General features: G+C 38.3%; 1 protein-coding gene across 1 annotated transcript in view; it reads left to right on the plus strand.

The window, feature by feature from the left end:
- LOC122810805 (cathepsin L-like proteinase) overlaps positions 1–14560 on the plus strand; it is a 535051-nt gene that overhangs the window by 476298 nt on the left and 44193 nt on the right. The window contains exon 6 of the mRNA XM_044082369.1: positions 8807–8900. Within this exon, the coding sequence (XP_043938304.1) occupies positions 8807–8900 (94 nt within the window). The remainder of the gene's footprint in view (positions 1–8806; positions 8901–14560) is intronic.

Here is a 14560-nt window from a genome sequence, read left to right on the forward strand (position 1 = left end):
GTTTGTTTTGTGTTCCTATGTGTGTGTTTTGGTGGTGTAGGTTTTAAGGGACTATGTGAGGAGTGTGGTGTGGTGCAAGTGTTTACATTCTCCTCTTGACTGTCTAGTCCAGTCTTGGGTGAAGAGAGATTTGCTTCCAGTTTGGCTATATAAGTGCATCTCTCACAGGTTGTAGTGTTGGGTGGTAGGAGGAGAGGGTTGTCTGTGTACATGAGGCAATTGATGTATTGCCCCAAGATGTCCAGATTCATCAGGTAGACAGGAGAAAACAGCGGGAGCTGACTCTTAGACATGCCTGGATAGGTGCTTATTTATTAAGTACTAAAAACTGCTTTACTCTAGACAAGTGAGGAAAGTTGAGTGCTGTAGTAGTTTGTAACTTATTTAGTGCTTATAACGAGCTCTGAACAAGTGCTGAGCTAAAAGAAACAGATCTGAGTGCAGAAATTAAGAAACTGGCTAGTTCTAAGAAACAAAATTATGCTAGAAGGCTTCTCTCTAACACAGAAAGGTTTGGGGGTTTGCTCAAACAGTCATTCTACTCTAAAGTTCATTTGGGGTACTGGTATGTTGCTGTGACTGTGGTGCAAATGGTTTTGGGTGGACATTTCCACACCAATATCTGCTTTTCCTTACAGTTACATCCCTGTAGTGCATGATATATTTAGAAATACATGGGTAATTTCCCCAGAGCTAATTTGGGGTAGTGTTGTGTTGGTCTTAGTGTGGCTCAGAAGTTGCTGGGTGAAATGGTTAGCAGATCTCAGTGTTTTTTCTCTTCTGTTACATGACTGCAGTCATACCTCTCCACTGTCCAGGTGTCTAGACACTGTCCAGATGCATGGCTCACATGTTTGATCTGTTCCCCATAACAATTGTGGGTTTCTGACAAATCACTGGGATGATGTCAGCATTGACATCAGTAAATGATGATATTCATTTGTGTTTCAGATCTGGAATCTACCAGGAATTATATGTTAAATCAAACCATGATACTCTAGCAGACTTCTATGTGTATAACAGCCATATTTCAAATATGTCACTATTATTTGCCCTTTATCCCCCCACTTTGGCAGGTTTTTTGCAGATGTCCTGCAGTAAGAGGTTGGTTAGTACTACAAGAGTTGTTGGTGTGATTTACTATTTTTTGAATGCTGTTATTGTCACGAAGTTCATTTCTTAGTTAAAATTTCTTCTCTTTGTTCAATTTTTTTTTTGAGTGTGGTTAATTTTAGTTGGATATTTATATATATATATATATATATATATATATATATATATATATATATATATATATATATATATACACACACACACACACACACACACACACACACACACACATATATATATATATATATATATATATATATATATATATATATATATATAAGAGTACTACGGATATATATTTTTCCCTTATGTTAAATGACTGTAATGCATAATATGTTTGTAAAAACATTACAAATTCCTACAGCTCAGATGATGTAGAGGTAGATTGCTGTAATTGTAGTGCACAGGTTCCTGGGTTCAAGACTTGGAAGTGATAACTTTTTTTTATTAATGTTAAATGGACAGAATGCATGATATGTTTGTAAAAGCATTGCAAATTTCCACAGCTCAGATAGTGTTGTGGTATGTTGCTGTGATTGTAGTGCCAGCATCCTTGGCAGGGATGATTATTTTGTTGCCAGACAGAACAAGGGCTGATGGAGACAGAGTGATTAAAGCACTTTTAAGCAGTTGTAAGTGGGTTTGCGTGTTTTTTGTGAAGCTAAGCAATGGTAACAGGTGGTTAAGCCCTCTTAGCTTCACTTAGCACTACTTACTCCCACTTACACCTGCACTAATTGTAATTAAAGGAAAAAAAAAAGGGTGTTAGGAAAGTGGTGAAATAGGGGCAAGCAGGGGTAAAACATTAGGAAAAGCAGCTAGGTATGTGCAGGATGTGTATAGGAAAGGACCATAGCTCTACATTTCTTCTGCATCAACATCTGTAAATAATGTGTAGAATATGGAATTTACAGGCTCACACCCCACAGAGGGGTGTTGACGACAGACATTTGTAGAATAATTTCTGGGTAGATTGATTAATTTTATTGTACATGGGGGAGAAATGTAGAGCCATGTATGGGGCAATGAGTTTTTTTGCGGGTCACATGCCCTTCTTTTAGGTGAGAGTTAGATGTTTGGGAAGGGCTGTAGGTATGTTTGTAGAGGTAGGTTTTGTAGAGTAGGTGTTATTTGCAGACAGACAAGACACACAAGACAGCAGACAGGGGCAGTATATGACACATGAGAAAGTAAACACCTTGGATGGGGAGGGTGGTTGGGAATCAGAGGCCCATGAGCCCCCAAATGGATACAGTGGGAATGAGGTCCCCATCCATGGGCAGTCACCATTGCACCTTCATGGCCCTGAAGGTGGCTATGCTGGGGGCTGGACAAGAGGAGCAACCTGCCACTCAAGGTGTGCCAAGTAGCCATCCATTTGGTGAAGCTGCCCACCCAACTTGGAGGGGATGACACTACGCACCATACCCCAGAATGTTCTGTAGGTGACAGACTCCTATCTGCACCCACACCCAGAGGGGGATGGGCACCATCCCCTGAGGTGATTCCACCCAAAGGTGGCGCAGGACCAGTGGAGGAGTATGTTCCAGGTTGAGTCCCAGATGTGCTGGGGTGTGTACCATGGCCAGATGGGGTGGGACAGGCGGATTTGCCGGGATCTGCCTTCCCAAATATGCTATGGTGTTGTGGTTTTCACAGATATATTGGTTAGTCATGAAAAACCCATTGCAAAATTAGTTATAACAGCATGCATGGGTGTTCCCATTAATCCAAACCAACAGATCTGAAACAATTGCATAGCAAACAGAGCACATGCATAAATAGAACAACAGTAAGCATTTTAACAGCATGCAAGTTACACTGACGGCAACAAGCTACCAATAATGGTATTTGAAAAAGGTATGTTAATATGCAACCAATAAAATGTATGAAGAGTAATAGAACATATGTCCCAACAATAGGTTTTGAGAACAACATACCCATAATATATGATTAATAATTATTGATGCAGATGATGGGTTGGGGGAGAGAATAAAAAGTCCATTAACAACTGCATCAGCTTCTATTTTTCACAACAGTACTGCTCAGTACTCTACTGGTCTGCTCTCACTTTACATCTGCCTATGGCCCATAGCTTCTGTGGCATATACATACCTGTTAGACTGTCAACCCATAATGGTATGGGGGAGACTGGGTGAACTGTGGCTACTTTACTGGAGGAGGCTTTTACATGTCAGGTTTACATACTTGACAAAGGAGAGGTACCCTGCAATGATGTTGTGTGAGTCTGCTACAAGCATAGTTCACCTGGATTCCTATCTGTGTCCAAGGTGATTGGCTGCAGTGATCACTAGCCGTGATAGTGTGACACTTGAGAGACATGTATCGGGAAGAGGGCATTTTGTATGTATCTGTCATTTGCAGGCATGGCTTTGGACAGTGGGACAGTTGTAAACGGTGTATTGTTATACTCTTCAAACAGATACTACAAACATTTTATTAGCTGTAAGTCCTGTGGAGAAAATATTGGTTACCACTATCTGTTTCTGCAAATATTCAAGATTTCTTGAGTGTATATATGCACATATCTCAGTACCACTCCCTGGATTTGAACCGTGTTTGGGTGTGCTAAAATGAACTACAAGGCTGTTTCTTGTCACACTGGGCTACTGGGGAGCTGCTGTCTCTCGTTGACTGTTTTCTGCCTAATACTCTGTTGGTTAGACAGTCTGACCTTGTAACCATGAGAGTCATGCATGACAGATAGTTACTATACTGTGTAGTAGTCCCTTGAAATTATACAATCTGGAAAGCATAGGGTAACACAAGGCACTGCAGCAGGGGAAAAACTATAATACATTTCACATTAGTATTCAGGGTTAGTATCGTAGTGCATAACATATGTCATATTTCATGTATACCTTGATTTACAGCTCCACAAGCTACTGTTTTGCATACTAGCTGATTCTCAGAACAACCTCTGTTAATTCATGCTGTCAAAGCCATATTTTCTGTGCAGAACCTGTACACATTCTATTTCTACAACAACATACCAAAATAAACACAACAGTTTGTGGTTTAGATTTTTATTGTAATTATATGACACAGTGCTCTACTACTCATTATGCTGTAGATGACTATTAGCCTGGCAAACTTTTCTTTAATTGTTAGACACAGAATACAATAAACAATGTACTCCTTCTTATTTATTTCACTGTATACTGCAAGGTAGATCTGTACTCACCAGCCTGTTGGTGCAGCCTTGTTAGTCTGTCCGCATGGGCCTCAGCATTGCTAACCCTCTCTGCTGCAGCTGTAGATAGAGAAAACAAACAAACATTATGCATACCTGTCTATCACATACTCAGGCTAAAATTTAGTATAGCTATATCTGGGATACTTACAAGCTGTTGGAGCATAGTCATAGTAATGCTGTACCTACTCACCATTTCAGGGGATGCTAGTGGCACTGGTGAGATCACATACCAGATGGTCCCAGGCCTTCGCTTTATACTGTGAGCCCTGGTACTGGCACTCCAGCAGTCTGTAATCATGGTTTGCTACAAGGAGCCCAGCCATGACTCTGGACTCCAAAATGCCCCAGCACTGTGCCTAAAAGTGTGAACTCTCACAAACACCTGACATAGTTCTACTCAGAGAAAGCTACAACAGATTCTGGTTGTGTTCCCACCTGCGCCATTTAAATAAGGCTCTATTCCCATCTTTTGCTGTCGAAGGACCATTTTAAAAATGATGTGTTCAGCTAAGTAGTGTGCAAATCCTCTAAGCTGAGTTGTACAGTGCTTAAAGGGGTAATTGCTGAGCACTGCTTACCAGTGCACAAATCTGGTTAGCTGAGGTGAAAGCTGCTTAGCATTCCATTTAAGCAATACTTACACTGCCTAAGCATAGCCGAGCACTGCTAATGATTGCTCAGTTTTCATTTTAAAAAATATCAGCATAATGACTTAATTAATCATTACTGACATATTAGTAAGTGTATATGATTTACTTTACATGGTGTCCTTCTATGTGCTGTATTACATTACCATGGGGTGTGACTATACTGTATGGGACATGTATGTATACATGGGTGATTTCACATGTTATTTGCACTTACACTTATATTATAGACCAGCTACTTATATTATAGACCAGCTACACTACCCTGGTTGACAAATATCAATTACTACATAATTTAAAATAAAAATAATAATTTTAACACTGCTTTCCCATATAAAAATAAAGTGCCTATCCTGGTACTCCAACAATGAGCACCTGCATGCAAAGCCAGGACTCTCACCACTATGCTATCTCGGCATGAGGATTTTAGCTGTACATTTTTATTTATCTCCTATGGGATATTTAAGCAATGCCGAACAGAGAGCCATAATGCACACACCCACTCAGCTATGCTTAAACATACCTTAGGATGGTAAAAAAAAGAAATTTAATAAACCCATTTTATTTACATGTATCTGTACTCCTTGTCAGTCACAGTAAGGGAAATTGTAAAGGGACATATAGGGACAGATTTTAATTATTGCTCTTACAAACTTAGGAAGTGTGACTGTAGTTTTCTAGCACATCATTGGCAAATCACTCGGGGTTTAACTCAGAACATACTGACAGAATTTGGGTTTCAGTCTTCATACCCTTCAGGAAGTCCGTGCTAATGCAAACCTTTTACTCTATCAACTTTCCAGGTTTGTATCCCTATTTTTGTGCCTTTGTCCCCCCATTATTTATGGCTTTCTACAGCTTTTTTGCACTAGGAGGTTGAGAGGTAAATGAGGCAGGCATCTGGGCATTCTGCAGAAACCTGTACAGTTGAGGGGTATGGCCCTATGGCACTTTTACAATGCAGAGGGTATGTAATAGAACCTGTCACACAACCTCTGCATTGATTTCTTGCTCCCCTATCTATTTCATTATCCAAGGACACTGAAATACTCATTTTATTTTATTTCAGTGTCCGTGGACACTGAAATGTTTTTCAAAAGTGCCGTATGGCACTTTCTGAGTGCAGGGGGCATGTTAGATGTGCATGCACTACTTAAACACTCCCCCTGCACTTAGTAGTGTTCGTGTCCATTTAGCCTTAGCAGCAGCTCACCTTCATAAATATGCAAGGCTCGCTGCTGTTAAAGCTAAAGGTAAATCGGCAGGGTTCATTTTGTGCAGGAATTGCACTGTTCCTGCACAGAGTTTATTGAATCCAGAAGAGTGTGTTGGTATACATGTGAAATTCACATCCCTTACCCCATCAGTGTGACATTCAAGCTGGTCCTGCCCTGCTTAGTAGCTGTCATAATAATATAACCCTTATGTACTTTAAATAAAATTAATAATGAATGTAGTACCTCTTATTAACCAGATTAAGTTTATGATTTTATCCAAGACTATATACTACATGGCTGGAAATATATAAACCTTAAACCATTTGGCAATCTAAAAATATATATTAATATATAGATACTAATTTTGCATGCAAAAAAATCGATTGTGCAAGCCATATTCTATTTCCATAACCTACTGTTAACAAAGATCACAATAATTCAAAGACACAATCCAGAAACGTCAGCATTTACTAAACCAGCAAAAACAAAATCTGTAAATTATACAGTAACATGATATCAGCAGCTCAAATATAGTAACAGCCCATTTGTGTGCATGTATGTTTCTATGTGTTCATGTATATATATATATATATATATATATATATATATATATATATATATATATATATATATATATACATGAGAATGAAACGAGTGCCTTCATATGAACATCTTTAACAAATCATAGCCTTAATCCTTTTTAGCTCAGGTGATTCTGTATGTATCATTTTTATAAAGGGAAAGCCAGCTTTTACACTTGCAAGACATATATTTGTAGAGCTAACCTTATAGGTGGCATGTCTCAATAAGAAATCTGAAAACTGGTTGTAGATGTGTTCTTCAACTGCTGTGCATTTTAAGTCCTGGGGACCAGTATAGTGTCAGCTGACATATTTCTTCTAATCTGGTATATATATCTATATATATATATATATATATATATATATATATATATATATATATATATTTTTTTTTTTAAACTGGAATAATTTCTTTTCAACCTATTATAATTTATAACTTTTTCAAAGTATAACTCAAAGCCCTGTTATTATACTTGGTATGTTACAGACTGCTGAGAGCTGACCTGTGTCTAGCACACAAAGCATAATCCAATCCAGTACTGATGTATTTACTTTACATCAGTAAGTCAAATGGCATCAGAAATACTCAGTCTAGGGATCTAATCCTCTTCTATAATATCAACAGAACAGTTTGGAGGAATGAGTATGCCTCACAGAGGATACTGCTGCTCTGGAACAGACTCCCCATCCAGATGAAATAAATTTCAGACTTGTCCATATACAAGTGTAACTTGGATATATGGATGGAAACAGAACATTTACCCCAGGACTGCCCCCTGTACCACTGACTGATAGAGGAAACACCAAAATGCTTTATCCCATGCATGGATTGCCTCAGATTATCTATGGCATGATCCCAGCTATTCTAATTAGGGGTAATATACAATTATCAACCAGAGGATGGGTAAGAACAATATCTAACCAAATGGGATAGGTTAATTCAAGCACAGAAAGGGAGATTGGCTAGGCTTAAAATGAACCACAAGGGCAGCTAGCCTAGTACTTAATGAACATATGAGCGTATAATAACTCAGCTCTATAATTGCAACTAATGTTGCAACAGACCCTGAAAAAAAACACAAAGACAGCTAAGCAGAATACAACAAGGTTTTATTAGCCAAGAAAGAAAGGAAATAATTTTTTTTTTTTAACAACAGATTTTGTGTCCATGTGTGTGTGTGTCTGTGTCTCTATCTCCCTCTCTCTCTCTCTCTCTCTCTCTCTATATATATATATATATATATATATATATATATATATATATATATATATATATATATATATATATTTATATATATCCATCTGTGTGTGTGTGTGTGTCTGTCTGTCTCTCTCTCTATATATATATATATATATATATATATACATAGTTATATATATATATATATATATATATATATATATATATATATATATATATATATATATATATAAATATATTTATATCTATAGCTATAGCTATATCTAATATATATAATATATATACAGATTTCTATAGACAGATGTTTAGATATAGAAATAAATATGCATTAAGAAATGTTTGATAAATATGGTGCGACTATAAAGTTTGAATAATGCAGAAACAGAAGAGATAAATACTCTCAATATACCATCACCATGATGCAAACTAGTTACTTGGTGTGGAAAACCAAAGAGATCCTTTGCCTGTTACAGTTTAGCTACAACACTTGGATGGTACCATTAAAAAAGGTGACACTTGCATATTTTGGGCATCATGGCTTTTGTCCTATTTTTTCTGAGATTTCCTTTCATGCAATGCTGTTTTTACATTAAGTTGAATGATTTGAACTAGTTTTTGAAAAGTTCACTGCATTGCATTTCCTGTAGTAGCTTGCAAAGTGATTTGTGTCTTTTTGTTATTCTCTAGAAGTTAGCTACATGTTTTTTGCCTCCAGCAATAACCTTTCTTAGATTTAATTTGGGAACATTTCACTAATATTGTTCTAAGTATATGGTGTTAGCAATTACTGTAGTGCTCCATTTCTAACAATACATTTTATCACTACTTAGGGATATATGAAAATCAAGATTGCAATAAAAAGAACATATCTCATGCCGTTATAATTGATGGTTATGGACCAGGTTACTGGTTAATAAGAAACAGGTTAGTAGAGTTCACGTATTATCTTACTGTTATAGTCCATTCTAAATTATAATGGTCTTTTCAAGCATGAAGATGTTTAATTGTAGAAGTTGTTGCCATATGTTTTCTATGCTCATAAGTAAAATTATAAATCACTTAAACTTGCTGGAACTCTAAAATAAATATGTTTTTCCACTTAAGGAGAAACTGATGAGCATAGCGATAGGTATTAATGCCTGAACTGCATTATTTTGGAATGCATTGTGCTACAGAGAATAGCATTATAAATGCATGCAATACGTTTGTATATCGTCAGGTATGAAAATAATTCATATATATTCTCTATACCTTTTAATTGTTATTTGGCCTATGCTATATACTGTTCTCAACTTTTGGAAATTGTACTTGTCAACTGTTATTTTACCTATGCATTGTACTGCTTTGCACAAATATTTTGACTTATATTATATTCTTGTGACCCTACTTTAATATTTTGTTAATATCATTGTATTATTTCCGGAGCTTTTCTCCTCGAGTCTCCAATGAAAATGGGCCCCTGGCTCAGTTGGACTAACCTGGTTAACAAATGTCAACAAATAAATAAATAAATAATGCTTACTGTAAAGCATGCGTACTGCAAAGGGAAGGAACATATGTTCAATGAAAAGGTGGCATGAGGATAAAGTTTAACTTTAATAAAAAGCAAATGATATGTGGCTTTTTGCATCTATGTCACAAAAGAAGACAACGTCATTTTTAATTATATTGCATATGTATTGGATGATTTGTACACTGGTTTGCATTTTCCTGCACTTTCAGACTGCTAAATTATGCAACTCTAAATCAGCTTCATGTTTTTGCCAAGCGGTTTTTCAGTCCTTTGTAAATGGTTGATCCGCTTATATCAAGATTATGTCACCCTTAATAGAGTTTGAACCCACAATCCATGGTTTAGGACGCCAATGCCTTATTCATTAGGCTACTTGTTTCAATAGTTGTCACAGCTGTGGGTGGTAGTGGTGGTAAGCTTCCACTATCTTTAAAATGCTCATGACAAGTCTCTCTAATAGCCAACTCAAGTCCAGCTCCTGGACTTCATGTGTGGCTTAGTCTCTATGTTTGGTGAAGCCATCTGTACTGACAGGAGAAAGGATGAAGGAGGGTGACTGGTGCTTTAAGACCAGTTGCTTTGGGCAAGTGAACTTGTCAGTTTGGGAATGTAGCCCTCCTAGGAGAAGGTAAACTTTAATTTAAAACCTCCCCTGTCTTGCGGAAATACCTAGTCATGGTGAAGGCTTCAAGAGCAAAACCCGAAGCAAAACCCTGAGATGGAATCCCTAAGGCAGTTTGAGGTTGTACTTGACCTCAGTCTGGCAATTACTGTGACAACACTTATGCCAAGTCATACTGGCCTTGCCTTTTCCCTTGGATTACATCAGTGGTTATCAGCTGTTTCCTCAAAATTCACTTGCATGGGCCTTCATCTTGGTAAGAACACTCCAGCTTCACTTTGTGAGTGATGACACAACAAGGGAGGCAGCAGATATCAATAATAAGCCAATGCATTCAGCTGGCATAGAGTGAGGCTCTGGGGCTGCCTTTGATAGTGGGAGATATCCTTTGATCTCAAAGGGCAGCCCCCAGCCAAATAAGTGCTACCTCACCATGGTCCACATGCTCCAGTGGATGTGTGGAGCTTACAGAAATCCAACAGGTGGATTGTTAACCATACACCTGGCAAAACAAAAAAAGCACATGGAATGTAAGGTCGATGACTTTAGATCTTACAGAAGATCTACAGAACATCAATGATGCTCGAAAGACAGCAATCAATAATGAATTGAACAGATTGCAGATGAACTGTGTGGCTCTCCAGGAAATAACACTGTTGTCTATTGTATGTCTCACAGAGAAGAACTTTACTTTTTTCTGGCATGGGAAGCTTCCAGAAGAAACCAGGGAACATGGTGTTGGTTTTGAAATCAGAAATAACCTCATTGGCTCATACAAACCACCAAATATGGGAAATGAAAGATTGCTAAAAATTTAGTTACAAATAGCAGTGGCCAAGGTCAACATCTTCAGTGTCTATGCAGCTACTTTAAGTTCTACCCAGGAAGGCAAGGATATGTTCTATGATGAACTTAATGCTGCCATCATTAAGGTCCCTTCCCTCAAAACATTATTCATTCTTGGCAATTTTAATGCCAGAGTTGTCAGTGACCATCACAGCTGACCATCTTGTCTGGGACAGTTCAGAAAAGGAGAGATGAATGAAAATAGACAGCATCTCCTTGAACTTTGTCCCCAATATGACCTCTGCATAGCCAATATCTTCTTCAGCGTCAAGCCTCAGCATAAAGTTTCATGGCGACACCCAAGATTGAAACATTGGCAGCAACTTAACCTTGTCCTCACCAGACACAACAGTTTAGGTAGTGTCAGGGTAATACATATTTACCACAGTGCAGTCTGTGGTACCAACCACTTCCTAGTGTGTAGTAAGTGTAACATCCAGACACAAAGGTTCTTTTGCTCTAAAAATTAAGGGAGGTCATGTATTGATATAGGCAAGACTTGTGACCCTTCAAAAGTACACAAGTTTGTTCAAGCACTTGAAGAGGCCTTGCCCTGCCTGGATGGCACTATCACCAGCAAGAGTTAGGAAAAACTATGGGATGTTATCTATAACACTGCAATATCTATCTTTGGGAAGAAGACAGTCAAGTGTGCTGATTGGTTTGAAGCCCACACTGAAGTGCTGACACCCCTAATTCAAGAGAAGAGACAGGCACTGGATGCATACAGGTCCTATGAGGAGAACTTGGAGACATTTCAGTGTGCTTGGGGAAAAGTGCAACTCTTAGCTTGGCCGTTTTCTTATGATTATTGGCTCCAACCTTGCTTTAAGGTTCAGCAGGCCATGGACATTGATAACATCCTTTTTTGCCATATTTACCAACAGCCTTCACTCTATCACCCTCCTTGCAACCTTAGTTCAATGCGCAATGATTCTACTGTAATTTCTTCAGCCTCAACAATACAGCAAGTTCAAAAAATTACACAGGAATCCTTTACTGCAGTAGAATCCTGGTGATCCAATGCACAATAATTAACCCTAACAAAACTAAGCTGATGCTATTTCACCCCAAAAATGCCATTGATCTCACCCCATTCATGATCACTTTAAAAACCAATACCCACATTTCACCAGTCATGCAAACCAGACTTTTAGGTGTTATTATAGATCAAAACATGAAGTTTGACATACACATTGCCCAGTCAATAAAGAAAAATTCATAAAAAACTTGGAACCCTATATAGGTGTAAAATAATTCTGTACCAATACTACCAAGACCATGACTGCAGAACACATCTAGTCTCCACTCTTCTATATACATCCTGCATATTCACAGACCTTAATAAATCAGACTTAACTAAACACTTGTTACAACAAAATAGCAAATTTTTCCACAGATTCAGCTTAGCGGTCTTATCACTGCCAGGCCCTTAAACAGCTATCCTGGCTAAAACTTCCCATCACTTAAACAATTATCCTGGCTAGATCTACCCAATCTGATCACCCTTAACCAACTTCATAGGTTCATAGGTTTACAATGGCCCATCAGATAATTTTCCACCCTGAAAAAATACCAGCCTTACAAGACCTATTAAACTACTATTCAAACAAACATTTACTAAGATCTAGCAACAAATTTCTCATTAACATCACCAGAAGTAAGAACAGTGCTGGTTACTCCCTGTATTCCAACTGTGTTGCTAAAATCTGGAACACTATGCCCTATAGTATAAGGTCAACAGCCAACAAAATTGCCTTTAAAAACCTTCTCAAATCCACTCACATAGTTTATGGATATGTATGTGTGTTGACCCAGGCTAAAGCAACTACTCTGACTCAGGCTATGCAAACAAACTTAATATTTGTCTTTCTTGCAAGTCACCCTGATTCTACAACTTCTTTTCAAGTTTCTTCATTTAGAAGTCTAGTCTAGCCTAGTCTAATCTTTTCATCCAATTGTTTCCCACTGTACTTATGTTAACAGTGTGATTAAGTACACCACCGTTCTCTGTTTTCCTTTCATGAAATGACATTCCTGCTACATACATACAATGAACTATGCTAATGTATTAAGTGCAGAAGGTATATGATATGAAAAATATTTTTAACTGTATTAAGCTATGCTCTCAGTCTATAACGTGTATATCTATGACTGACTGATCTTTTACTGCCTTAAGTTGAGCTCTTTTTCTAGAAAACTGTTATGTATATTGATGTCTTATACTATCTCTAGTTATACTACAGCTTTTCTGCCTGGGCCTCCGCTGAAAATGGACAAACTGTCCAGTCAGACTTGACAAACTTTCCAGTCAGACTTTCCCGGTAAATAAATGTAGAATAACTAAAATAAAATGTATGATGGGATCAAGCAAGCCATCGGTCCATCACAAAAGATGTTCACCCCACTTATGTTGGCCACAGGCAAGGTTTTGAGATGCAGAACCAAGTATTTGGAATGCTGGGTGGAAAACTACTCACAGCTGTATGCCAGAGAGACCATAGTTACAGAGAGAACAGTCAGGAAATCCTTCTATGTGGCACACCTCATTACTAAGGGCTTTTCATCCAGAAAAAAGGAGGTCATTGTCCCACTGTACTCATCCCTCATTATACCTATTATAGAATACAACGACCCATTTGGTATGTACCTCTCAAGACATCTGCAGCAACTGGAAAGGCCGCAGAAATACCTCACTAAAAGAATCACAGGCCTAAAGCCGATGCCCTACGCTGACCACCTTAAAAATCTCTAGCTATACTTTGTCTCATATTGTCTACTCAGAGGCAATCTTTGCTTAACATACAAGACCATGTCAAACCCAGAGCTGTTGGACATGCTACACTTAAAGAAATCCCAATCCCTCAGAGCCGTACACTCCAGGGATCTAAACCTTGTCATCACAATAAGCAAAACATGCTGGAGGGATAGGTTCCTGACCCAGAGACTCCCCAGACTCTGGAATAGACTGCCCATATATGTCAAGCAGAGCGCCTCTTTGGCCCTTTTCAAAAGGAACCTTGACAATTGGATGGGAGAAAGGAAATTCACCCCTGGTGCTAGACAGGGGTTCAGGGAAGTAAATAATGTGGGAAGAAATAGCCAGGGAATTGTTATGGCTAGGCTTGTATAGGCCCTAGGGCCAATAGCCTAGTACCAACCTGTGAACCTATGAACCTATGCCATCAAGCCTGTGCCAGCTATGACTGAACTTGATGCTGAGCCCACCTTGGAGGAATTCAATAATTTACTTAAAACACTCTTCTCTGGAAAAGCCCCATAGAAAGACAGTATTCCCTCAGAAATCCCTAAATGTGTCAATGGTACCCTAATGCTTAACATTATCAGGGCAATTCTTTGCCAATGCTGGAGAGAAGGTAGTGTACCAGAAGATATGAGGAATGCTAACATAGTTGTTATGTATATGAATAAAGGTGACAAAAATGACTGTAACAATTACCGCAGCATCTCCCTTCTCTGTACCATGGGGAAGGTATTTTCACATGTTGTCCTGAAGAGGCTCCGTGTTCTTGCAGAGATAGTTTACCCTGAGTCTCACTGTGGGTTTAGAGCTGAATGGTCTACTACAGACATGGTTTTGAC

Source organism: Protopterus annectens, chromosome 1.part1, assembly GCF_019279795.1.
Source record: "Protopterus annectens isolate FY-2018-M chromosome 1.part1, PAN1.0, whole genome shotgun sequence".
Classification (NCBI taxonomy): domain Eukaryota; kingdom Metazoa; phylum Chordata; order Ceratodontiformes; family Protopteridae; genus Protopterus; species Protopterus annectens.